General features: G+C 48.7%; 11 protein-coding genes across 11 annotated transcripts; 7 read left to right on the top strand and 4 right to left on the bottom strand.

Annotated features, from left to right (window-relative positions):
- Window positions 1–32: 32 nt before the first annotated feature.
- On the top strand, window positions 33–1,488 carry N7455_001252 (uncharacterized protein; the record flags this gene model as incomplete). Its single annotated transcript, XM_040951724.2, has 7 exons — window positions 33–176; window positions 225–368; window positions 428–574; window positions 627–749; window positions 809–964; window positions 1,050–1,204; window positions 1,272–1,488. 7 exons carry the CDS (start codon window positions 33–35, stop codon window positions 1,486–1,488), a joined length of 1,086 nt encoding a protein of 361 aa, XP_040817636.2.
- A 296-nt stretch (window positions 1,489–1,784) lies between these two features.
- N7455_001251 (bestrophin family protein) lies at window positions 1,785–3,249 on the bottom strand. Its single transcript, XM_040951377.2, has 4 exons — window positions 3,075–3,249; window positions 2,879–3,020; window positions 2,269–2,825; window positions 1,785–2,200 (listed from the first exon to the last, which is right to left on the bottom strand). Exons 1-4 carry the CDS (start codon window positions 3,197–3,199, stop codon window positions 1,798–1,800), a joined length of 1,227 nt encoding a protein of 408 aa, XP_040818649.1. The 5' UTR covers window positions 3,200–3,249; the 3' UTR covers window positions 1,785–1,797.
- Window positions 3,250–3,695: 446 nt separating this feature from the next.
- N7455_001250 (uncharacterized protein) lies at window positions 3,696–4,673 on the top strand (the record flags this gene model as incomplete). The annotated part of the gene is made up of 1 exon (XM_065603964.1): window positions 3,696–4,673. One exon carries the CDS (start codon window positions 3,696–3,698, stop codon window positions 4,671–4,673), a length of 978 nt encoding a protein of 325 aa, XP_065462455.1.
- A 360-nt stretch (window positions 4,674–5,033) lies between these two features.
- N7455_001249 (uncharacterized protein) lies at window positions 5,034–5,635 on the top strand (the record flags this gene model as incomplete). Its single annotated transcript, XM_065603963.1, has 2 exons — window positions 5,034–5,510; window positions 5,561–5,635. 2 exons carry the CDS (start codon window positions 5,034–5,036, stop codon window positions 5,633–5,635), a joined length of 552 nt encoding a protein of 183 aa, XP_065462454.1.
- Window positions 5,636–5,795: 160 nt separating this feature from the next.
- N7455_001248 (FHA domain protein) lies at window positions 5,796–8,167 on the bottom strand. The gene is made up of 3 exons (XM_040951843.2): window positions 6,883–8,167; window positions 6,733–6,829; window positions 5,796–6,679 (listed from the first exon to the last, which is right to left on the bottom strand). Exons 1-3 carry the CDS (start codon window positions 7,863–7,865, stop codon window positions 6,098–6,100), a joined length of 1,662 nt encoding a protein of 553 aa, XP_040817851.2. The 5' UTR covers window positions 7,866–8,167; the 3' UTR covers window positions 5,796–6,097.
- Window positions 8,168–11,234: 3,067 nt separating this feature from the next.
- On the top strand, window positions 11,235–13,487 carry vac8 (protein anchor VAC8). Its single transcript, XM_040950938.2, has 6 exons — window positions 11,235–11,544; window positions 11,670–11,790; window positions 11,850–11,963; window positions 12,023–12,268; window positions 12,328–13,077; window positions 13,146–13,487. The coding sequence occupies exons 1-6, from the start codon at window positions 11,371–11,373 to the stop codon at window positions 13,475–13,477; spliced, it is 1,737 nt and encodes a 578-aa protein (XP_040817917.2). The 5' UTR covers window positions 11,235–11,370; the 3' UTR covers window positions 13,478–13,487.
- Window positions 13,488–13,989: 502 nt separating this feature from the next.
- N7455_001246 (exosome non-catalytic core subunit CSL4) lies at window positions 13,990–14,730 on the top strand (the record flags this gene model as incomplete). The annotated part of the gene is made up of 1 exon (XM_040952026.2): window positions 13,990–14,730. The coding sequence occupies one exon, from the start codon at window positions 13,990–13,992 to the stop codon at window positions 14,728–14,730; it is 741 nt and encodes a 246-aa protein (XP_040818559.2).
- An 884-nt stretch (window positions 14,731–15,614) lies between these two features.
- On the bottom strand, window positions 15,615–19,228 carry N7455_001245 (GTPase RIA1; the record flags this gene model as incomplete). The annotated part of the gene is made up of 6 exons (XM_040951279.2): window positions 15,615–15,994; window positions 16,106–16,419; window positions 16,481–18,001; window positions 18,057–18,997; window positions 19,077–19,097; window positions 19,166–19,228. 6 exons carry the CDS (start codon window positions 19,226–19,228, stop codon window positions 15,615–15,617), a joined length of 3,240 nt encoding a protein of 1,079 aa, XP_040817899.2.
- Window positions 19,229–19,605: 377 nt separating this feature from the next.
- N7455_001244 (DUF4604 domain-containing protein) lies at window positions 19,606–20,132 on the bottom strand (the record flags this gene model as incomplete). Its single annotated transcript, XM_040951797.2, has 2 exons — window positions 19,606–20,048; window positions 20,105–20,132. The coding sequence occupies 2 exons, from the start codon at window positions 20,130–20,132 to the stop codon at window positions 19,606–19,608; spliced, it is 471 nt and encodes a 156-aa protein (XP_040818633.1).
- A 468-nt stretch (window positions 20,133–20,600) lies between these two features.
- Window positions 20,601–22,271, top strand: N7455_001243 (WD repeat PRP19 family protein; the record flags this gene model as incomplete). Its single annotated transcript, XM_040951571.2, has 5 exons — window positions 20,601–20,613; window positions 20,688–20,732; window positions 20,786–21,221; window positions 21,281–21,744; window positions 21,805–22,271. The coding sequence occupies 5 exons, from the start codon at window positions 20,601–20,603 to the stop codon at window positions 22,269–22,271; spliced, it is 1,425 nt and encodes a 474-aa protein (XP_040817569.2).
- Window positions 22,272–22,693: 422 nt separating this feature from the next.
- Window positions 22,694–24,131, top strand: N7455_001242 (putative RING finger domain protein; the record flags this gene model as incomplete). Its single annotated transcript, XM_040951854.2, has 3 exons — window positions 22,694–22,834; window positions 22,919–23,731; window positions 23,791–24,131. The coding sequence occupies 3 exons, from the start codon at window positions 22,694–22,696 to the stop codon at window positions 23,935–23,937; spliced, it is 1,101 nt and encodes a 366-aa protein (XP_040817681.2). The 3' UTR covers window positions 23,938–24,131.
- Window positions 24,132–24,272: the final 141 nt, after the last annotated feature.

The raw sequence follows: 24,272 nt of genomic DNA, 5'->3' as shown, positions 1-24,272 counted from the left end.
TTCATTGGCCAACTTGGTCCTCTTTTCAAAACATGGACTATACAGATCTTGCTGATATTGCTCGACAATTATCTGACCTTGAAGTAGCCATTTTACTGTGCCTTGTTGCCCGCGAACATTGCTTGGTTGAGACCACCAGCCACTGTATTAATGACCTGGCCAAAGAACTCGCCTTAGTATGTCAATGCACCCAGAATATCGAGATAGTCTCTAATGAAAGACAGATCGGCTCAACCACTTTCAATTATTCATACTGCATCCTTGACTGTTCATCTGCAACATCTATTGATGATATCTTCAATGACGTTCTCACCCCGGACGCACGCGCAAACTATCGCCCATCGCGTCCGTGGTTGACCACTGAATCAGTATGTTGATATTTCAAGTCTCTGCTATGATTCCCAATGCTATAGGCTAATTAAATCAGTCAAGCAAACGTTCTTCCTATAAGAGTCTTGGGGATTACAGCAAATCACCCACTCCCTTCTCACAACTCAGCAGTAACGTTGTCAATATTGTAGTCGCCAAGAACTTCAATTTTGTCAGTGATGATATCCAAATGCACATGCTGCAGGTATGTATTCCGATCGACAAATCAGTAAAGACAACGCTGATATGCAGAATAGTTAATGCGATCGAGGGAATTGGTCACAGAGAGCGGGACCCTAATTGCACCTCAGGACTTCCTTTTCATCCCCCTTGTGGCACGAGATTTCGATCAGCTGAAACCACCTTTAAAACCGCACATGGTAAGTATTATCTGTACGCCCGCATTTTGGCTGCTCTACTTTAGCTAATGCCGCGGTAGAATGACAATCTCTTCGTTTCTCATTTCCACAGCCCAGAGGATGGGTATACTTATCTTGAAGAGAATGACTGGCTGTCAGATGGACAAATTTCCGCTTCCTCTGTTATTCATAAGTCGAAGGGCAAGCAGCCGAAGAGTACTACGATCAGCCCGTTGGTAAGTTTGACGTTATTCTAATCCACTTGGATTTTACAATCACAAACTGAACATAGCGATCTAATACCGGTTGATGAACTCACAGGTGATGGAACAACTTCAGGAAACAAGTTCGTCGGTGAGCATGAATGCAGAAGTCGTTCGATACATCCAGGATATCGTTGTATTTCTGCGGCTCAGTCGTGCTGTTGCAGGTGGCGTATCTGCCAATGCAAATATTCAATTTTCTCGATTTGCACAGTGAGTCTAAACATGTCCTTGATGAAATCACTTACGTCTAGCTCATCTAATTGATTTCTCTCCGCAGACTTCTAGCTCCTTTACATGGTATCGATTATCTGACCCCCTCCATCGTGGCCCTAGCTGCCAGGAAAGTCTTTCGCCATCGCATTGTTGTCACTCCTCCTGGCGAAGACCGCAGTCTGCAGTACGGAAGTAATTTACATGCGGTATCTGATGTTCTCGCCGATGTGACGCCAGATTCAATACTGGATGGCGTTCTGGCGCTCGAGCCGCCTCTATGATATTTCGATGCACCTGCTTAGCTACTCTCGATTACCGCATTAGATACCCAGCTGATATAGACCAAAGTTGTGTACTTATAATAATTCAATTCGTGGCAAATCACATTCCACCATGTCAATTTCAATGTCCTCGCCTGCAGTGGAACTAGCAAGCCTTGAGCCAGGTTGGGTATATTCAGTCTATGAAGAAGATTGCGTGGTCTTTCGTTCTAGTTCATAGATACATTGGTATTTCTAATGTTAAGTTGAAACTATACATGTAGATAATCGCGCCATAGTTACACCCGATAGACATTCTACATCCAAACTTCACCTACCAGTACTCGGTCTCAACCTCAAAAACAAGTCCGGAGGCGTATACTTCCCGTCCACATTTCCGTTTCCAGATTCATTTCGATCAGGCGTTAAGCATAAATTACCATGAACTGCACCAGCGGGCTGTTCTCTCAATGCCTCCATGGCTTTCGAGTGCGTGCGCCACTCGGCCAAAACAACATCGATTTCAGTCTTGGAGTCACCGACAATAGCATCCATCTTGATGTCGTTTCTGTCGTAGCCGAAGGGATCTTCCAACTGCGAGCCAATCCCTTCAATGCCATAGAGTGTGAAGATAACAAGGCTGACAATGGGGATGGCCCACCATCCCATCTCATCGACCATAGCAAACGGTAACACGCAGCCAAAAAGGGCGAGGACTTGCTTTTGGTGAATCCTGATTTCAAAGTCAGTAATTGAAACAAACAAGCATAACTCAACACGCATCAGAGTCATGAATCTTACAAATGAGCCACTGGGATCGGAGTCAACTTGATCGTTTCCATCTTCCCATATGCATCAGTCAAGGTATTCAACTGAGCCTGCATCTGACTAGCACCAGGCGCAGGATACCAACCACGCTCTTCGCCACGCTTGATAAACCCATCAACGAAGAAAGTCAACTGGAAAGGGAGACCTAGTCCCTCATCTTCATGACCCTCAAGGCCTGCAGGTAACAGGTTGGCATATTCGGGGTTATAAAGGGTGGACGGATGCATGTTCAGACCCTCATCGACGGCGTTACCAAAGACCCAAGCAGCACCCCATTCAGCGCGTAAATGATTTTTCACGGCATACGGGATAGCCATGAGAATGCGCACAGTACGCTCGATATCCTCGCGCTCTGCGGCGGTGGGTGGTCCCCGCTTTGAGTTGTAGCTATTTGTTGCGATTGTGCGGACGAGGTTCCGCACGCAAGTGTTGAGCGTGTTCATTCCGTTCCGCCCGTCCCAGAATCGATTGTAGGACGTTTGGTTGCGGAAGACAAGCATCAGACCTACGACAATAGATAAAGATGGGATCTGTTTTTGTTATGGTTAGTTCATATTTTGCCTGGTTGGTTGGGGATACATACGATCGTGCTAGGTAGACCGACAGTCTCGAATACGTATGTGTCCAAGTAAACAATCAGGGCTGTGAATACAGCATGCAGAAAGACCGGGACTAATATGGCACCATGGATTGCACCTTTGATAAAGCGGAAGACAAGTGGCCATCTGATCAATGTTAGCACTTGCGGGTGATTAGAAGATACCGGTTGGGTAGCTTACCTTCTCGGCTTTGCCCGCGATGACAGCCGATGGGGATGAGTACCACGCCGTTGATGATGACCTTGTATTGTAGTGTTTTGGCGACTCAAGGTCGGAGTGGGTGGCTCGCTGAAATTTAACCTCATCTTGCTTAAGGTCTGGACCGATCGAGCCCAGATTGATCTGTGAGACTGATCCCTGTCCGTGGATCCCGGGAGATTGTCTTCTTCAGCTCTTAGTATTCAATCAAGCCCTGTAATCCGGGGGAGATTGAAATCGTCAGCATTCCAAGGTTGAAAGCGGGTCCAGCGACTCTTTGGTTCCGGACCCACTTGGCAATCTTAGCGCTATTGATCACGTGATTATGTATAGAGTACATAGTTGGCTATAGTTATTCATCGTAACAAGTTGGTTATCCGAATATATTGTAATGGGAATAATGTGCCAATGTCCTTCATGTGGCTGGTGTCATCTTTCTTCGTAAAAAGTGCAGTTCAGCCTAGATTTGAGCCAATGAAAGTGCGGCTGCATGAGGGGGCAAATCTGACGTACAGACCTCTACCTGATATGTAAACCTTTGGAGAACCGCCTTCGAGTTCTGACCGACAACCCTTTCGAAGCAAAAATCAAATCAGTGTCAAAATGAGCGAAATACTAGTAATCACTTGTCCCGGTGGCAGACAATGTTCCCATCTCATCCCTCTCTTATACAATAAATCCAGATTCAAACTCCGTCTAGCAGCCCACACCTCGGAATCCACCTCTCGTCTCCAAACCACCTACCCCGAAGCTGAAGTACAAACATGCGACACATCCTCCCCCGCTGAATGTCGCAAGCTCCTCAACAATGCAACATCAGTGTACCACGTAGGCCCCTCGCTCCACTCCCGTGAGACAGAAATCGGAGTGAACATGATCGACGCAGCCGTTGCCGAGAGCCAAAAGCCAGATACGAAGTTCAAGCACTTTGTATATTCCAGCGTTCTCGGTACCCAACATCGAAACCTTATGCAGCATGATCACAAGAGCCGCGTCGAAGAAAGACTGCTACTGAGTCCTTTGAACTTCACAATTCTCCAACCAACCAATTTCATGGACGTGTACCCGGCCGCTGCACTCGCGAAGATAGATAGCCCGTCTATCGAGTATATTTGGAACATCTATAATCCAAATGTCGCCAATAGTTTAGTTGCGCTCAGAGATCTGGCGGAAGCCGGGGCCAGGGTTTTGGACGAGCGGGAAGCACATTATTTCGCTCAGTATCCGCTGTGCTCGACTCTCCCGGTATCTGATGCGGAGCTTATTAAGGTTATTGGGGAGCATATTGGTAAGAAGATAGAGGTTCAAACTCCCACTTTTGAAGAGGGCGTGAGCAAGATTCTCAAGCTTTTATATGCCGGGGAGAGCGGCGTGTATAGTGGGGATCATGTACATTCGGATTTGAGATGGCCGGCCTCAAAGGGGGATTTACGTCCCGATATCACACGGGATGAGGCTGAGAGGTTGGTTTTGTTCTATAATCGGCGTGGATTGAAAGGGAATCCCAGTGTTTTGAGGTGGTTGATTGGGAGGGAGCCTACGACTGTTGATGAGTGGGTGAAACTCCAATTGAGTGGCTAGTCTTACAAGCTATGATAACCATCAGGTGAAGTATGGGTAAATGCTTCGGTGGAACTATACGTAGGGAGTTTCTTGTTTGTTTTTTTTTGTTTCAATAACGAAATAGGTGATCGTTAAACTTCCAGTTTTGCTCAGCATGCCGATGGAACATGAACCATTCTTATATTACTGGCCTTCCCGATTTGTGAATATTGCCGTAAGCTGAAGAAGTCCACGGGTGAAATCAACACTGGTGTGAGGCTCTTGTATTACACTCCAGCCACAGCCAATGGGATCTCGAGGGGGCCATCGAGAGCCTCAAAGAGGGGTAAGGACAGACTTGAACATAAGCATTTCACAACTTGATTACTGCAAATTACTATGGCCTCCTTACTTGACCTACCATCCGAGATTCGCCTGATAATATATACCCATTTGCTCAACCCAAATGAATATGTAAAAAGCTACCGAAAGCTGAGGGATCAATGGTCATCAGTAGCCGGTGGTCCTCTTTGCACCCTTCCTCGACCTTATGTGAAGCGATATACACCAAGTATTCTTCTCCTCAACAAGAAAATTACAACAGAGGCTCTTCATTATCTATATCGCATACCCCTCAATCTCTACGGCACTCCCAGCACATATTTCGTCATGCGTCAGATGGACATTGCAGAATTCATCAGCGAGAATTACCTGCAGAGAATCCGTGTTGGTATTCTGCGACTAAATCATGCCAACAAGCATTTTGTCCTTTCGCTCTTAGACATATGGGGTGCCGAGAACCGGCTAGAACGACTCGATGTATATCGACCCAAGACCCAGCTTGACAGTCAACACTGGAAAGTTGTAGAAAGCAGGGTAAGTTATCTTGCTCAGAAACACAGGATATCCTCTGATGACTTTTCTAGCTTTGGACCTTCTCGAGTGTAGTTCCGGTTGTGTTCCATGAGGTTGATAATCCGCTCAAGGTCAGGGCTGCCTAGATATGTAGGCAGATAGGGGAAAAACTGCAGTACGAGTAGATGAGTCAAACCGAACGTGTTATTACCTAGTCATAATCAAAAACAAGCCAAAGGATAACGAAAGAATGTCCTTGATTCATCGGATGTGCCAAGATTCAAAACAACAGTCCAGATCTCGAGTGGGTATCAGTAGGGGGAGTTGGGCCAGGGGATAGGAAGGAGAAAATAGAACGCTGGGGCGCCATGACGAATCAAATTATATGATAGAGGTAGGCGCTATTGAACAATGCAAACGGTGTATATGGAGTGTGCACCCGGAGAAACCAACGCAGACATGCTTCCTTGCAATGTTGATATCGTAGAATGCTCAGATGATAACCCCCTACAGCAGGGTAGATGTAGATGCCAAAAAGAAGGATAAATATGTATTAAGATGCTCAAAGCTCTGGGTTTCCAGAAATTAATTCGATCCGAAGCGACGAATTACGGCATTCCTGCTCGGCCATCAAAGGCCAAAGGGCCCGAGTCATTTCGTGGAGTCAACGGGTTGTCGTCAGATGTTGGCGTGTCGGATCGTAGTTGTGATGGGCGACCAGACGGCACACTGAGTGGTTGCGTCGGTTGCCACCCGGGGATGTTGATAGTGGCGCTGCGGGCCAGGTCATCTGTGCTTGAGTTAGGTGCTGGTGAGGCTGAGCTTCGAGTGTCATCCGTTTGCTGGTCATCTTGTAGGTGGAGGTTCTCCACATTGTCGGCCAAGTTTTCTTCTTCGGCAAGATCTCCGAGCTGATCGGGCGGTCCTTCTGTGCTATTGGTTTCGACGGCTGAAGGCGCCTCCGTTCCGAGCTGCTCAGAAGAGTGATTGGATGCCCTATCTTCTGTCGCTTCCTTTTCTCGTTTTTCCTCTGCGTCATTCGAGTCATCGACCTCGGCGCTGAGATCGGTGAATGCACGGCAGTTGGGGCATTGGAACATTGGGTAATCGGGGGAGTGGAGCAGACGACTGATACATTTGTAATGCCAGACGTGCGCGCAGGCTGCCATGAACAAACACTGATAGGGCCGCTTCATTATAGTTAGTAGGTGCAGGGTTCGTAGGAAGAAAAGAAGAAACGAACCAGGACAGAGCCAAGGCAAATCGAGCATTCACGACAACCCGAATAATCAGCCGTCTCACCCTTGCCCAAGTTTTTAATAAGGCTTTCTGTGTTTTTGCTGGAATATTGGTTAGCAAAACATGACAATCCGGACAATAGGTAAGATCGTACTTGAACTCGTTAGGCTGCTGCTGCCACGATCGATTACATTCAATCCGAATCCGAACGCATCGGAATATCATTTCTTCTCCCCCTCGGAAGTCGATACCCAACTGCACAATATCGCCATCTTTGATGGAGTACAGACGGGACACCATATTCGGCTGACTCAAGCGCATGTGGTTCAAAAATGTTCCCGAAGAACTACCAACATCCTTGATGTGCCACTGTCCATTCACGTACAAGAACTCGCAGTGTTTCCTACTAACGACCTTGGATTTGAACCCCACGGGGGCGTCCGAGGGTTCGGTCGGGTTGGGGAGAGGTACACCATCACGCTCCGAGTATCGACCGACACGAATGACACAGCTTTCTGATGGTAGGGTTCGGGCGACTGGGACGAAAGGTAACGAGGGCCTCGAACTCTGGAGGGCGTCTTGGTAGGGGAAGAACCGAATGGTCGCTTTGGTCTCCGATTTTGAGGGGGTCACCTGTCCATCTGCAGGAGCGCTGGCGGGTTCGCTGGTGGGTTCGGTCGCAGTACTTTGAACGGCGCCCGGTTCAGAGGGCGGGGCAGGCTCCTGAGAGTTGTTGGCACGCTCTAACGTCCGAGGTGGCGGACGATGGACGGATGAAACACTCCTTAGGCGCGCCATCGGATTGGGTCTCTGGGGAAGGTCGTTGGAAGGTGTAGAAGCGGCAGATTCGGTGGATGATACTTGGCTATTAAGTTCGGTACCAAAACCGAGACTCGGGGCGGGCGCAGAGGTGTAACGAGAGAGGCTTGTATGGTCACTTTCAGGGCATGGAGCGGCAGAGTCCGTGGGAGAGATGGAGCCGGGATTTGAGAACCAAGGAATTCGACTACTCAAACTGTGCCTATACGAATGCTGCCCACTAGGCAAGGGGGAGTAGGTTCGTAAACTGAAGCGGCGCAGGCGACTGGGGCGAGGGCTGTCAGGGAGGGAGGTGGAGGCGGTGACTGAAGTAGACATGGGTTCGATTTGGCGACCATGAAAGAATTCAACAGACAATCAAATAGTGCCCGGAGATTCAAGAGAGGGCACGTCACAGGTGGGATCTGCAACTGGGCTGATGCTATTCCATGGGGGTTTACCCAGACATCATATGATTAGAATAAAGGGGATGGATCTTGAGAAAAAGAAAAAAAAAGGGCAAGAAAGCAGGATTAACAAAGAAGTGAAAGAGAACCCAAGCAGATTGGAAGAGATTAAAAAAGAAAAAGGAGAGTTGGGAAGTTTAGCCCTTTTTTGGTTGTATATAGTGTCTCTTGTCTCTTGTCTGGGTGTTTGCCATTTTGCCATTTGCCATCGGCTATTAACACCACAGTCAGCATTTTCTTGGCGGAGATGGCTATTTCCCCGCATACTTTGAGCCACACTTGACATATGTACCTAGTACCTACTTAGGTAAGTATAACTAGTTAAACATAGAATATTATATTAATATATATATAGAAAGGGTAAATATAGACAGAGCAACATAATAAGTAATCTATGCGCAGAACGGTATTGCCAAGTAGATCGATATGCAGACTATATAGACTGACAGCTCTAGCCCGAGGCTCATTTAAGCGTCCTTACTTCATGTATAACATAAGGCAGCATGTATGCCTAGGTAGTCAAGTGGTCTATGCTTTCACAATCTCTCCAAATGTCATGCCCAGGTATTAGATCTATATTGAAATATAAATAATAGTGCCCGGCAAATTTACTAAAGGAACTAACGTAATCGGTAAGCGAGCCGGCCATGTAAGCCAGCCGGCCACCCAGCCTAATATATTAATTTTAAATGCATTTATCTCAACCACAACGCCATTAAATTAATTCAACTAGCTGGTTTCTCTATCTGGACATGTCTCTCTTCTATGCCCTGGCAATCTACATATTCCACATGCTCGCCCGGCCCGTACAGATTGTTGTAAACCTTGCGAAACCTGCTCACGATAGGTATTGATACGCATTACTTGGGTCTCAAATGGCTCTGCACGTAGCTCACGAACCTCCTGGACTGAGAGATCCCCTTCGTGGACGATAGTCCTAGTAGACCGAGTCCGTTTTTGCTTCTGCTTCTCGTTGGCGGCGCGTAAATCGCCAACTTCCTTCTCAAGAAATGCGGCGGATTGCATAGTGATTTGGCATGCCTTTAAAACCTGGTTTATAGCGGAATTGAGAGGACTTGGGGGGCTCCTTGATCTTGTACGAAGCAATGCTTTAATTGACGAAGCTTGCTTTTGTAATTGGATGTAATTCGAGGGCGTTTTCGGGTCCCAATCGCTTCCCCTACTCGGAGGGGGGGTAGGGGTTCGAAGACGAATATTTAGCTTTGAGATCACTCGATCAGGCGCAAATGGTATTAAACCAGCGGCTCTAAAGCTATTTTTAATCGTCTCCGATTTAAAAGCTTCAATTCGTGCGAGGGGGTATGCTTCGAGGAAGTCAAGTTTATCAATATGATTGATCCCGCTCCGCATCTTCATCTCAACCATCCGGCTATATAATCGTTTTAATACCGCAAAACAGCCAATATCAAGAGGTTGTAAAAGATGAGATGAATGCGCTGGCATACAGATTGGTATAACCTTATTTTGCTCACAAATCTCGTCGAATTTCGGGGTTAAATGGCTTCCATGCCCATCAAGTATTAAGAGCCGATATATCCCCTTCGTACGCGAAGAAGTCGTCGGAATAAAGAGCTTTTTAAGCCAGCGAAGTCCAATTTCATCAGAAGTCCAACCGTTCGGACTAACTTCAAATCGCCAATCTTCCGGGAGGCCGTCAAACCATGATTCAATAAAGACTTTGCCTTTAAAAATAATACACGGAGGGAGGGCCCAACCCGAAGCATTTATACATTCGATAGCAGTCACCCATTCACGATTTCCAGGTTGTAAAAGCGAGCGCCGACCGTAATATTCACTCCTCGTAATCACTTTCGCCGTAGAGATCAATCCCATCGCAAAACCCGTCTCATCAAAGTTATAAACGTCGTCGGGATCGATTCCAAATTGAAGAATTGTTTTTTGGACAAGATCAAACCACTCTCCAATAACTTTCGGGTCTTCGCATTTCGCACGCTCATAATTATAGCGTCTCGAGAATCGGGAGGAGAGGAGAGGATGCCGTTTCACAAAGTTATATACCCATTTCTCGCCAACCGAAATAACAGGGGTAGTTCCACGTTTTTCGAGAAGAAGATTCGCCATTTCTCGAACAGTAGAAGGACGGGGGGGAGCTCCACGTAGATCCATAGAAAGAATCCATTTTTCAAGAGATTCCTCCTCGATTTCCGTCAATTTAGATGAATTTGCGCGAGAAATCGCGCGATTTTGGTGGCCCCGTAATCGGTCTTGAAGCGTTGAACGTGGTATATTAAAACGGCGCGCCACTTCGCGAATTGAAGAGATTTCTTTATTCTTGAAAGCCTGGATAGCTAACAGAATCCTACCCTCTTGCTCTATTGAATTTCTAGAGGATTGGGAGCGAATTGGTGGCATAGTGGGTGGTTGAACTAACTAAGTGCTAAATCATGGACGCGTTTTGGGTTGGGTGGCCGGCTGGCTTACATGGCCGGCTCGCTTACCGATTACGTTAACTAGTTAGTTAAACCTTACAAGGCTCTCCAATCCCCAGGGTTATGTTGGTATTACATTCCATGTGATCCGCTTGCAAATGTCGATCTCCAAAAAAATCAACATGACCTTATCCATATGTGACTCTATCTGGTGATCATCTGCGTCACTTGTAAAATCACAAGAGCAAAGGTGATGCCTTCATTGGTATAGCGTTGCACGGACCCTCGGAGGGAGGCTGGAAAGTGCATTGGAGACGGGCCGAGTAGGGAAAAGGCGTTGAACCCGATTTGAGAATAATGAGATAGTGGTATAGGATGTATTTTAACCTAGGATCAAAGAAAAAAAAGCAGTTAATATAGAGATATATATGTTGTACAACCTACTCCGTAGTCTTGTCAACTATTGTACTTTGCGAGGTTGGATGCAGTTGATCCCCTTTTCCGGATTGGTCAGGTTAGAGCTCTCCCCGGGATGATGTATGCGTTGGAGCTGGTGCTGGTTAAAATGGAGAAGAATGGTTTTTTAAATTCCATCAGTTGGAGATAGTGAAGATGAATAGAAAAAAAGAAGAAAATAATTAGATTGAAATAGTCAATTCCATCAGAAATGTATAGATAACTAAGTAGAAAGCCATTTAATCTCAAGTTTCTGCCTGAGGAGACTAGTTCGATCTCTCTCTCTCTCCCCCCCTCCCTTTAATGAAACGCTTGGAACTTCCTTCCTTCAAGCATCAGGAGGCTTCCCTCCAAAAGTGAACTTTTTTTTTATCACGCGACTTTCCCTTGTGTTTTCCTCCAAAGCTTCGCCTTTATTCAACTCCCTTAATCTCGCCCCGACCGCTTGTCTTTCGCCTCCATCTCCGCCCTCACTACAAGACCGCGCCCGATGTGGGCTTGCTAGCCAGCATGAGTGGAATCGCGACTGCCTGTCTGTCTTACTTTTCAGCAGTAGACAGATGGTGTCATATTACAGCATGTCTCGGTCCCATCGGAGCTCGTTCTCGAGATGGTATCTACGAAACGACCCTGGCCGATAACGAACGAGAAGCGGTATCAGATCTTCTAGGCTACTTGGAAAATGTACGTGCTGGACAATTCATCATTCCACATCGCTACCTTTCCCTTTCCTAAATCAGAGTCTGGGACTTGATTCGCCTGGGACCCGCCATACCCCGAGCATACCGCTAACTTTCAACAATCTACAGCGCGCGGAGACCGACTTCTTCCACGGCGAGCCACTACGGGCCCTGAGTACCCTGGTTTACTCAGAAAACGTTGACCTGCAAAGAAGCGCTAGCTTGACATTTGCTGAGATCACAGAACGAGGTGCGTATCGCCGCTCGGATGGCAATGATGCAATGGCTGACATTTCGTCTTATCTTCAGATGTGCGCGAGGTCGATCGCGATACCCTCGAACCTATCCTCTTCCTACTTCAAAGTTCAGATATCGAAGTTCAACGGGCTGCTAGTGCAGCACTGGGCAATCTCGCCGTAAATAGTTGGTTCCCGTCACAAATCTTCTTTCCCAGTTCCCACACGGTCGCTAACTCGGTGCAGCTGAGAACAAAGTCTTGATAGTCACCCTCGGGGGACTGTCTCCCCTGATTCGCCAGATGATGTCACCCAATGTTGAGGTACAGTGCAATGCGGTCGGATGTATAACCAATCTCGCGACGCATGAGGAGAACAAGGCCAAGATTGCTCGCTCGGGTGCTCTAGGTCCTCTCATTCGCCTGGCCAAATCGAAGGATATGCGTGTCCAGCGAAATGCGACGGGCGCACTGCTCAATATGACCCATTCAGGTAAGTGATTTTGATTGATTCATCTGGCAAAGGCCTGTTTCTCTAATATAAACGACCAGATGACAACCGACAGCAACTTGTCAATGCCGGCGCCATTCCCGTGCTTGTGCATCTCCTCTCATCCCCAGACGTTGACGTTCAGTACTACTGCACAACAGCTCTTAGCAATATCGCTGTTGATTCGACCAATCGCAAGCGACTCGCCCAAACTGAGTCGCGCCTCGTGCAATCATTAGTTCATCTTATGGATTCATCTACCCCCAAGGTCCAATGCCAAGCGGCGCTCGCCCTGCGCAATCTAGCTTCTGATGAGAAATACCAGCTTGAAATCGTTCGGGCGAAGGGTCTCTCTCCACTGCTACGACTACTCCAATCCTCCTACCTTCCTCTCATCTTATCCGCCGTCGCTTGTATCCGCAACATTTCTATCCATCCTCATAATGAATCCCCTATTATCGAAGCGGGCTTCTTGAAGCCGTTGGTGGACCTCCTAGGCTCGACTGACAACGAAGAGATTCAATGTCACGCTATATCCACGCTTCGCAACCTTGCAGCTAGCTCCGATCGCAACAAAGAACTTGTTTTGCAAGCCGGAGCAGTACAGAAGTGCAAGGACTTGGTCCTCCGTGTTCCCCTGACAGTCCAATCTGAGATGACTGCTGCAATCGCTGTGCTGGCCCTTAGCGAGGAGCTGAAGCCGCACCTTCTCAACCTAGGAGTATTTGACGTCTTGATTCCCCTGACAAACTCCGAAAGCATTGAGGTGCAAGGCAACAGCGCGGCTGCTTTGGGCAATCTGTCCTCGAAAGGTATTATACTGTCCCCTGACGCTCCTTGTCTTTCTGTGTCCTGTCATCACCTGCTAACAAAACTGTAGTTGGCGATTATTCGATGTTCGTTCGCGACTGGGCAGACGCCAATGGTGGCATCCATGGCTACCTTCATCGCTTCCTTGCCAGTGGGGATCCAACATTCCAGCACATTGCTATCTGGACCCTCCTCCAACTGCTGGAGTCCGAAGACAAGAAGCTCATTGGATATATCTCACGATCCGAAGACATCGTGGAATTGGTCAAGATTATCTCCGACAAGAATATTGAGTCGGATGAAGAAGATGCGGATGACGGTGAGGGTGAAGTGATTACGCTTGCCCGTCGCTGCCTTGAGCTGGTTGGAGCCGGTCCTAAGCAGACCCTGGTTGAAGCTTGAACCCTCTGTTCTATCTTTCGGTACTGTGTCATGTCGGCCTTTCTGTGTGACTCTCTTTCTTTCCCCCGCCAAGGGGTATTGTATGGACATTAAATCCACTTATTCACTTTTCGTCAGCGGGCATTTGGAGTGATACGGGCTTTTCTTTTTTTTTCTTTATCTCTTCTGTTGTTGTTATATGTCTATGGTATTTCTGGGCCGGTGTCGCTGTCTCTGTTGTTCCGATGCATACACTGTTTATTCGTGCTAGATATGGGCTCTATAATTAATTGCCTGGAGACAGATGGATTCTTCAAACCATTGGCAAGTTGTAAACGAATTACGTAGTTTGAAGTGTTTTGAAGTCGTACATCTGTACTCCAGTACTGAGTGGTGTGGATACAAGCTGTGCTCGGAATAACCTAAACCCGGGCCGTATTATAGCTCCCTAAAAAAAGCTCCGGAAAACTCGCTGCCTTTGCAAACTCCAGAACTCTTCCACCTCAAAATTGGCCCAACCCCAATTTTGCAACATGGCTTCTCTACCACCCATCGCTATTCCTGGGCAACGCCTCGGCCCTCTATCTACATATTCTGCAGGCCCCGGCACACATGTTCAGCAATCCTTCATCTACGCCTCCATCGCCGGTCCCGTGGTTGCAGACCCTGCACAGCCGAAGTCGCAAACAAGACCAACTCTCAGAGTGTCACGAGTGATATCTTCCAAGGACCAAGCAGGTCCAACCCCAGCTGTTCCCGTTGCATTGTCAACAACGTCGAAGCCTCGCTACAACACCCTCCCCGCCGTAGACTCCATCGTTCTCGCACGAGTGACCCGCGTGCAGAAGCGACAAGCCACAGTCTCCATCCTCGTCGTTCTAGACGAATCAGCATCACAACCTCAAGACCAAGCACGAACAGCCTCCGACAATGACAATGTCGCCTCCATCCTCGCATCTGCCGCCAACCCAGAGAACCACAGCAGCACCGACGAACTCCGCTTCCAGGCACTTATCCGAAAGGAAGACGTACGGGCTGTTGAGAAGGACCGTGTTGTCATGGATGAGATGTTCCGTGTCGGCGATATCGTTCGCGGCTCTGTTATCTCACTTGGCGATCAGAGCTTTTACTACATCACCACCGCGCGCAATGATCTCGGTGTTGTCATGGCTCGCAGTGATGCTGGCAACATGATGTTCCCTGTTAGCTGGAAGGAAATGAGAGATCCTATCACTGGAACTAGTGAGCAGAGGAAGGTCGCCAGACCGTTCTGAGAACATGCAATTGTTTGAACTCGGTCCCTCTCCTTGCGTGGCCTTCGGCGTTCTCTTTGAATGGCCAATGGCTTACCCCTCCTGTTACCTGGCCACATAGTGGTTCAACAAACAACAACCAAGCAGACTCTGCCCCCGTCTACCTATATGTCCGTGGCAGATCTGCTCATCCCCCGAGAGCATTGTCTTTCAACCTCCGGGATCCACGGGTGTCAACAAAACTACACTCCCCAACCCTCACTGCGAGGAATGCCTTTCAAGCCCCCACACTTGTTCCATGCTCTCAAGCAGCAGCATCCCGCTTGAGCATGACGACTTTCATGTTTCACGAATCTGGGAAACGCCCGCCGTTTGACTCGATCCAATTACGCCAATGTGTATTCCTGGACATGTGTATTATTAACATGGATAACGATTTCAGAATAAAGATACCCAACGGAGACATGATTGAAAAATCTATGTCATTTCCGCCCTTCCTTTTCCTTCGATCCTCGACTACAGTCTACCATCCTGTTTTCGCTTTCCCCCTCGCTCTTCTTTCCAAGTAGAGAGGCTTCACCGCCACTACTCGTAGACCCTACTGGGTAACCCTCCTTAGTATACACGGTCGAGACCTATGCCATGTCGGACTGTGTTTGTCAAGTGAGGGAGATTGAAGTTTTTCTTTGAAGAACACGCGGAGGACTCTCATCTTCTGTGAACCTCCAATTATTCATCTGTCGTGCCCAATTCTACTCAGTGCGACTCGACAGATGTTTTCGGAGTGACATCCTCAACCCATATATCCTACACATCCATAATAATCCTACAAAAAAAACACCCAAATGAAATGCAAATAAATCTCCCATTTTGAACTCTCATCAGAGTAAATTGTACACCCGACCTTACTTCTTCAAAGTCTTCTGCTTCTCCGCATCAATCAACTTCCGTCCCTGAACAACCAACCCCTTACGACTGCGCACAGCATCCATATACCGCTTAGCAACATTCTGCTTATCGGCAAGCTCACCCAGATCCTCAAGTTCTTCCTCGGTAGCAGGCACCCAGAATGGGTCCTCGTCGAGAGCCTCGAAGCCCGCGAAGATCAGTTGTGGTTGTGCGGCGCCGGATGTCCGCTTGCGGATCTCCTCGGCGAATCCGAAGGACTCGGCTACGGGGAGGAGAGCGAGAATCGTAAAGAACGGCGTGCCTTCTTTCATGATTTCGGAGAGAATGCGGCCTCGGCGGCGGGTGATTACTGCGTAGACGCGGCCAAGCACCTCGGCTTTTGGGGTGAAGATGGTGTGTTAGTTGTGGGTTTGTTGTTTGAATATGGTGGATGGGATTGTGCGAAGGTATATTAGGTAGTAGGGAGGGGAAGGAATGAAATACTTACTGGTAGCTTGGATCTCGCAACTGTACATTGCGAGCATGATGCGAGGACTCCAGTCCAAGAAACCGGCTGAGATACCTTCACGGACCAGTCTGATTGATTCGCCTGTCAACCGGCCCATATCAAGCTCATCGCCTGCGCTAGACTGCACAGATAGGTCCTCCAGGAACACGGCCACGCCTTGCATGGGCTCCTGGCACAGGGGGCCTTGGCCCGTTGCGAGCTGGAAGGCATATGCGATCTTGTCGTTGAAGTCACGCACGAGTAGTGCTTGGTGGTTACCACCGTCGATCTGTTGCTTGGTGTCATCGATCAAGCTAGAAAGGAGATGTTAGATATGAACCATAGGCACAGTGCCGCTTGGACCGCTATACTCACAATTTCTCGCAGGTGTTGACTGCAGTTGCATCAACTAGGATATTGGGGCCGACTCTCCGGGGCCCGAAAGCGGTGATTCTGTCGACGACGTTCTTCCATAGCTCCTTGTCTTCCTTGACCTCTTCGTTGAACAACTTATCTAGTCCTTCGCGGAACTCCTGCTTGGAGAGAATGTGACCTTCAGGTGCCTCGCCAGTACCGTCAACGACAGCTTCGGCTTCCTTATCGGTCTCGGTCTTGCCTTCAGCCTCCGTGCGCTTCTCCAATTGGAGCTGCTTGATAGTTCCGACTTGTTTAGTCAGGTATTCGGTCACGGCCTCTGGCATCGGAACCACGCGCAGACGCAGGGTCATTTGCTTGGAAGCGGAAACGGTCAAAACGGCTCCACGTCCAAGGTCGGGGTTCTTGGGTGCGGCCATCTCGGGGCCATGAACAATAGTTTCACGGTAGGGGACGATAGCCTCGCCGGTCTGGATTTCACAACGTGCGAAACGCTCGCGCAGATCCGTGACACAACGCTCCAAGTGCAGTTCACCTGCTGTGAGGATAACGTGCTCACCACTAGGTAGCACTTCGTACTGCGCACAAGGGTCACTCTGTTCGAGCAAGCGTAAGCCAGTGACCAGTTTGCTCAGGTCTGCTGGGTTGACTGGCTCCAGCGCGACTCGGACGATGGGCGGCATGCTTAGCGAAACACCTGCCAAGTTGATACTTCCATCCAGTCGGCTGCAGAGGGTACCTGTCTTCAAGACGTGGCCTGCAAGACCTCCAATTCCGAACACCACACCAGCTGGTACGGACTTGAGGGGCTCGAGAGCTCTGCCCATCATCAGGTACAGATCTGTGACTACGACCTTCTTTGGCTCTGGGCTAGCGTGCGCGTGCGCTGGAGAGAACTTGGGCGGGAGGACATAGATCTCATCTCCAACCGAAAGGGTTCCGGAATAGAGTCGGGCGAAACCAATAAGATGGTCGGGATCGTCCTTCTCCACTGGCTCTTCTGGCTCCTCGGCCGTCTCGGTGATCAATGAGGTGGTTTCGAAGATTGAGGTCATACGCTCAAAGTCATCTTCCTGTCCATTACTGCGGGCTTCCGCCTGCATCTTTGCAATCTCCTCCCGCTTGCGACGCGCAAGTTCAAGGGCTTCGGCCGCAGTCATGGCGCCTTCGCTACGCTTCTTGTTAGACAGAAGCTCGCTCTCCGGGATGGCAACCATCTTGCTGACGTATGCTACGACGGGCACTTCAGGTCCTGTCTTGAAATCCACCATGGCAGTCTTGATATCATCGGCAATGAAAGCAGCGCCGGGGGATGTTTTGATCATTTCCGGTAGTCGGGCGGCTTGCGCAGCGGGAGGACTGGGGAGATATTCAATGACGGAAACCAGTAGCGCAGTAGATAGGGGTAGCCATTGAGAGAACAGTGTATTCATAATGTTCCTGGGATCACGTCCGCGCAAGACATATACCGGGATGTTAATGTTGAGCGATTTGGTGATCTTCTCCAGCAACACCGGGTCACTAGTAAAGGTCAATATCAGTGTTAACACAATAGTTGCATTCGTTGCCAACTTACCCTTTGCCCTTGTCACCACCAGTGGTAGCTTGATAAGCTGCCCAAATGCTATCCAAAACCAATTGAACGAACATGGGCTTCAAAGCACGTCCCTTCAGATGCTTCACGCCCAAGACGCGCTTAGTCTTAGGGTCTAGATAATAATCACCCCAAAGCACTCTCTCCAGAACTGTTCGTTTGATTCCGAGTTTCTTCTCGTAAATAGCGGCGAATTGCCGGATTGTGAAAGCCCAGCCATCGACGGCACTGCAGAAGATGACGTTATTTTTCTCAGGTGCGAAATAGAGATCCTCATCGTCGCGCTCCTCAAATTCAGTTCCCTCGGTGATGCTTTGTGCAGATTCGTCGTCTACCGACGACTTTTTGTTTTCTTGGTCCCGATTTGCTGCAGCGTTGAGACGGTCTTCCATACGCTCACGCCACTGCAAATCTTCTTCCATGCGTTCACCCTGGTAGAAACTACCGATGACAGCATTGACCTGTTCCAACAATCGACTAAGATGGGAGAAAGCCTCGGCGGGGCTCATCTTCAGCTCTGTTACCAAGCGGTCCATCTTGTTAATAACCAAGATCGGCTTCAACTGCTCGACCCAAGTCTGTCGCAGGACTGTCACGGTCTGACTACAGACGCCCTCGACTGCATCAACGAGCACAACTGCACCGTCACAAAGACGAGATGCGGTTGATACCTCGCTGCTGAAATCGATATGACCAGGCGAATCGATAAGGTTGATCAGATATTCCTTCTGCACTGGGTCTGCATCCGGGCTTGGACGGCGGAGCATCGAGAAGAACAGTGAGATAGCAGATGACTCCATTGTAATACCACGAAGCTGCTCATCTGGACGAGAGTCCAGGTACCGGATCTTACCGGCCAGCTTGGGTGAAATAATGCCATTTGTGGCAATCAGACTATCCGTCAAAGATGTCTTGCCGTGATCCTAAAAATGCAAAAAAAAAAGGAAAAGGCGATAAGCATTTTAAAGTGAAGAAAATTCAGTGTGCATTTCTTTGACTTACAACGTGGGCCAAAATGCAGATCTGGTGGCTTGAGATTAGTATAAAGTCCTGACATCAGACATCAGAGTGGGATGGAGGGGCACACGCACATTTCTTATGTCCTCGGGCTTCCGCTGTAAGCGGACCAGCTGGTCGACATTAACCACAGGCATCTTGACAGATATTAAGACCAAGAGCAGGTTGTTTGTAAAATGAATGGAAGGCGAGCTGGATCCCGTGAGAAGAAAAAAAGTTGCAAAAAAAAAAGTTGCTGATAAAGATGCGCCCTTGGCCCAGACCTTCTACAACACTTCAATTAATATTTCACTCGGACTTTTTGAGCTGAGTGGATTTATATCTTATAGACTGAATACTGACATTACTACCTATGTATTCTTCTATATGATGGCATGAACCTTGGCAGTCTCTAACCCTATGACGGTATACTGTTCTATTGACTCATTATGAGTCCTCCAAGAGTTGCACTGAGTCAAATGTCCACGAACTGGAACCTAGCGCAAATACTCCAATTCTCAGTCCTGCTAGACTCTTATTCCTCGTCGAACGAGAGCTTGATCTTCTTGGGCTTCTTGGATTTCTTCGAAGTCGCCTTCGGCTGGACTTCAACTTCGGCCTTGTCCTCACCCACCACTTTGGCCTGTTTTCGTTTCCTCTGGCCTCCAACTTCGGTAAGATTGTTCTGTTTGCTGGTGGAAAATTCTGCTTGGGATTTGTCTTGATCGCCAGTGGAGTTGTCCTTCGCTGAGTCTCCGACCTCGCCTTCTCCTTTCGGGCTGTGTTCACCAACCAATGCCTTGTATTCCTCCTTGGAAATCACTTCGTTACTTTCTTCGTCGATGTAGGTAGGCTCATCGTCGTCGTCATCTTTATTGACCTTGAGTCTGGTAGGTCTCAAGGCAGGCCGCTCCAAGCGACCGGTGTTGTCCCCATACTGGCCCCGGAGTTTCTGGAGAAATGCAGGCTGCTTTGCATCTGTACAACATATCAGAATGACATCGGACATGTGAGAAAGGTGTGAAGCGACATACCGTATTCAAACTTTGGGTTCTTAGGCATGGTGGTAATGCTGTATTTGCTTGCTAGCTTTCATGTAAAGCTTTGTACTTGTGCTGCCCTGTGCCTATTTTGCAGATCATTGAGGAAAATCCATTTTGTTCAATCAAAACATATAGACAGATTATCTCTTTTGTGCAAAAGCAAGAATTGGAGAATTGCGAAAGTCGATAGCTGCTGGCCCCTACAGCGAAATATTGCGACCATCCAGATTCTAGATCTGATTGGTTTGATAGCATCACCGCATCCCTCTCCGCCTTTCTGTGCCCCTCATATTGTAGTAGAAAGCACTTGACATTTTCTGCTGGACAATTGGCTCTGGACTTACGTCACTGCTGGTCGCAATACTCCGCCCTACTACACCGCCCTCAGCTCATGGCGCTAAACCGCAATAGGACACATCGAAAAGTCCAAGGAGCCGCTCCGCGTCAAGACCTCTCCATCAACCTCATCAACCAATCTCAATTAACTATGCTTTGTGCTAGTGAGTGCCCTACTATTGATTGCAATTCTGTGCTCTTCTTTGAAACGAGTTTCCTAACTAACCTTTTCTCACAGTCTCCGGAGAAGCACCTCAAGTGCCCGTCGTCTCTACCAAGAGCGGTAAGTGTTCAAAATCACCTTGCGCGCACGACATCAATCTCATAATTAAACAGGCAGCGTGTTTGAAAAACGCCTCATCGAGGCATACATTGCCGAGCATGGCAAGGACCCCGTAAACGGCGAGGAGCTTACCACCGACGATCTGATCGATCTCAAGTCGCAGCGCGTTGTCCGACCCCGACCCCCTACCCTCACATCTATCCCGTCTCTTCTCGGCGTTTTCCAAGAAGAATGGGATGCCTTGGCTCTGGAAACCTTCACTTTGCAGCAAAATCTAGCACAGACAAGACGTGAGCTAAGTTCGGCGCTCTATCAGCACGATGCCGCGGTGCGGGTGATCGCGCGCCTGACTCAGGAGAGGGATGAGGCCCGCGAGGCGCTTTCGAACGTTTCAGTTGGTGCCACTCGCGCTGGTGGCGAGGCTATGCAGGTGGACTCCACGGGCTTGCCCCAGGCAGTGTTGGAACGGATTGAGAACACACAGGCAGCGTACGTGGAACTGGTGCTTCTATATTACATTTTTCGATCACTTGCTAACTATTAGACAGACTATCGAAGACCCGGCGTAAGCGCGCAGTCCCTGAGGGCTGGGCCTCAAGTGAGGCTATTTCCACATTTAAACCAACTGAGACCTCCGAACCTCTCTACCCCGGTGGCCGCGCTTTGTCTATCAACACGACTGGTGACCTGGCTCTTGTTGGTGGTGTCGACAGTGTGGTTGGTGTCTACTCGCTCTCCCAGAAGACTGTCGTGCAGACTCTCAAGACAGATGGCCCAGTCACCGATGCGACATGGGCAGGAGACAAGGCTGTTGTTGGCTCCTCTACGGGCTCCGTCAAGGTCTTTGAGAATGGTGCTGAAGTTGCAAGCTTCGCCTCCCACGCTGGTGAGGTGACAGCCGTCACAGTTCACGCTACTGGTGATATTATTGCTTCTGTTGGCGTTGATAAGAGTTATGTGCTTTATGATCTCGCCACAAACACTGTGGTTTCCCAGATTTTCTCTGATGCAGGTAAGAAGTCACTCTGTGAAACACATATACCCGAGCGCGATGCTAATCGCTTTTATTCAGCTCTGCTCTCTGCCAGCTTCCACCCCGATGGTCACTTGATCGCGGCCGGTGGCGCAGACGGACATGTCAAGATCTTCGATATCAAGACGGGCGCCGCTGCTGCGGACTATGCCATGTCTGGCCCAGTCAAATGCCTGTTCTTCTCCGAGAACGGTACTTACCTGGCTGCAGTGGCCGCGCAGTCCACCACTGTATCGATCTGGGATCTTCGCAGCTCTAAGGAAACTAAGGTACTGGACACTGGAAGCCAGGTTGAGTCGATCTTCTGGGATTACACTGGTCAATTCCTCTTGACTGGTGGCCCCAGTGGAGTGACTGTCCAGCAATTCTCCAAGGCATCCAAGGGGTGGTCAGAGCCTCTGCGGAGTGCAGTCCCTGCTACGTCAGTTGCTTGGGGATCCGCTGCTCAGAGCATTGTGGCATTGAATGAGGCGGGTGTGGTCACAGTGCTGGCGGCACAGTCATGATTCCCAGGAAAATACTGTAATACTAGAGCATGCTATCTTCTGAATTCCCAATGGTGTTTGTTTTGAAACTGCAGCTCTTAATGCAACTATTCACAGACAGTGGATCCATCCCTAGGTGGATATTCAAGATTCACATGTAAACTTAGTCATGAATGAAAAGCCTGATCGTGAATTCATATCTTTTATTCGCTCCAATCTTGCTATGAAACTTGTGAAAATGCTCATAATGGACAGCGACAAATCTCTACAGAAACGAGTTAAATATCTGCTGTCAGAGCCACTTGGTCTTGTCAATTTTGGACTTTTGCCATGCGCCCAACAGCAACCCGTCTACGGACTGAGCCAAACCTTACTAATGAGCCCAGACCGCCTTATAACACTGGCAGACCTCGACCGCCTTTCGACTCGGCCTAGAAACAAAGATGGATCCCAATCTTGCCATTTTACCTTCCTGGTGGCCTTCAATTTCCTCTTTTTCTGCAAAATATCATTCCTCGACTCCAGGTCTAGGCCCTGAAATGAGTGAAAACTCTGGCGTCCAGTTTATGGGCGCCAGGACCAAAGTAAGCCTTCATCGGTCGTGAAACGGGCGGGGCACCTGATCAGATCACCAAGAACCTAGCTAACGACATTCCTATTTCTCTCAGCGAACACATCGTGAAATGGCGACAGATAACGATGGAAACGGCGATGCCACTTGGGAGCAGCATTTTCACCCCCGCCGCTCCGACCCTCGACCTGAATCCACCCGCTTGCCACCCAGAAGACACCGAGATGGATTCGACTACCGACGGCCGGCGATGCTTTCGCCTAGCGATAACGTCGTGATCGACTTGACAGATGACCCGGATTCTCCTCCTCAACGAAATGTGACATCATTTCCCGGTCCTCTACATACCCCACATCCGCACCGTCCGAGGTTGCGATTTCCACGAGATTTGATGAACCAAACGCCCCCTATAGCTGATCACCCGACTGTGATTGATCTGGAAGCGGAGACAACGGGTGATTCGGTAGACGTTTCGCCGAACAATGGAGATGTTCAGATTGTTGGCTCTTCCTCCGTCAGGCCGAGACCAATAGAACCAAGATACCTCGATAACAATGGTATTCCAATGCACTTTCGCCCTCACATACAGCCATCGAGAATATCAGAACATGGACGATCGAGACGAGGGGTGCCGCCGCCCGCAAGGTCGTACTTCCATACCGAGGAGGACCTACTTTCGTTCATGTCTGAGACGATTCGCTTTGGAGTACCCAGCTTTGACTATAATCCGCCTAGTCATTCAACACCCCGGCCTCGTCGATCATCGTATAAAGGGCTGGACCCGGCGCCGGAAGGATTCACTCGACTTTTGGCAGAAGATGACGTGCCTGTCTGCCCGAATTGCGAGGACGAGTTGGGAACCGGAGAGGGGCTGAAACAACAAATACATATTGCAAAACCATGTGGCCATGTGAGTATTGCCTATCTTCAGCCGATGAAGTCTATTACAAAAACTCACAATTCTCTCAGGTCTATTGCGGCGAATGCGCTGGGAATCGGTCCATTTCAAAGTCCAAAAAGGCAACTTCAAAGACCAAGCCTTTCTCAAAGTGCCAGGTTACAGGTTGTAATAAACCTGTGAGCAGCCCGACAGCCATGTACCACCTTTATCTGTGATTTACCCTGGGCATTGATTTTGCGGGCACTCGTTTGCATTCTGGTGTTATGGCCCTTTTCTTTCCTCATTCCGTCGATACCCAAGATGCATTGAACCGGCAGGCGTTTTTTTTAACGATTTATATCCAATCCAATTACGATTTATTCAGAGCTTTCTTGACTTATACATGACGTTATCTCGGGAGTTTGGTAGCTCATCAATCAATCATCTTACGCAGAGTATTATGAAATACATTGCTCAATTAGTATCTATTTTACAGGCACATCTATAATGTTGTACATGGCGAATTTTCCCTACTAGGGCTTTCCTGTTTCCTATTTCCTGTTTCAGCTGC

This window comes from Penicillium solitum (genome assembly GCF_028829755.1).
Source record: "Penicillium solitum strain IBT 25940 chromosome Unknown utg000001l_segment0_segment0, whole genome shotgun sequence".
In the NCBI taxonomy this organism is placed as follows: domain Eukaryota; kingdom Fungi; phylum Ascomycota; class Eurotiomycetes; order Eurotiales; family Aspergillaceae; genus Penicillium; species Penicillium solitum.
The sequence above is the reverse complement of the archived record's forward strand: the minus strand, read 5'-3'. Positions and strand labels throughout refer to the sequence as shown.

Coding starts and splice junctions, on each gene's coding strand:
- N7455_001251 (XM_040951377.2), bottom strand. CDS start 3,199: ATGAGGTTAAATTTCAGCGAGCCACCCACTCCGACCTTGAGTCGCCAA. Junction 2,826..2,878: donor TCGGTCTACCTAGCACGATC/GTATGTATCCCC, acceptor TAACAAAAACAG/ATCCCATCTTTATCTATTGT. Junction 2,201..2,268: donor CCGATCCCAGTGGCTCATTT/GTAAGATTCATG, acceptor CTTTGAAATCAG/GATTCACCAAAAGCAAGTCC.
- N7455_001248 (XM_040951843.2), bottom strand. CDS start 7,865: ATGTCTACTTCAGTCACCGCCTCCACCTCCCTCCCTGACAGCCCTCGC. Junction 6,830..6,882: donor CAGCAGCCTAACGAGTTCAA/GTACGATCTTAC, acceptor CCAATATTCCAG/CAAAAACACAGAAAGCCTTA. Junction 6,680..6,732: donor TTTGCCTTGGCTCTGTCCTG/GTTCGTTTCTTC, acceptor ACTATAATGAAG/CGGCCCTATCAGTGTTTGTT.
- vac8 (XM_040950938.2), top strand. CDS start 11,371: ATGAGTGGAATCGCGACTGCCTGTCTGTCTTACTTTTCAGCAGTAGAC. Junction 11,791..11,849: donor TGCTGAGATCACAGAACGAG/GTGCGTATCGCC, acceptor TCTTATCTTCAG/ATGTGCGCGAGGTCGATCGC. Junction 12,269..12,327: donor GCTCAATATGACCCATTCAG/GTAAGTGATTTT, acceptor ATAAACGACCAG/ATGACAACCGACAGCAACTT.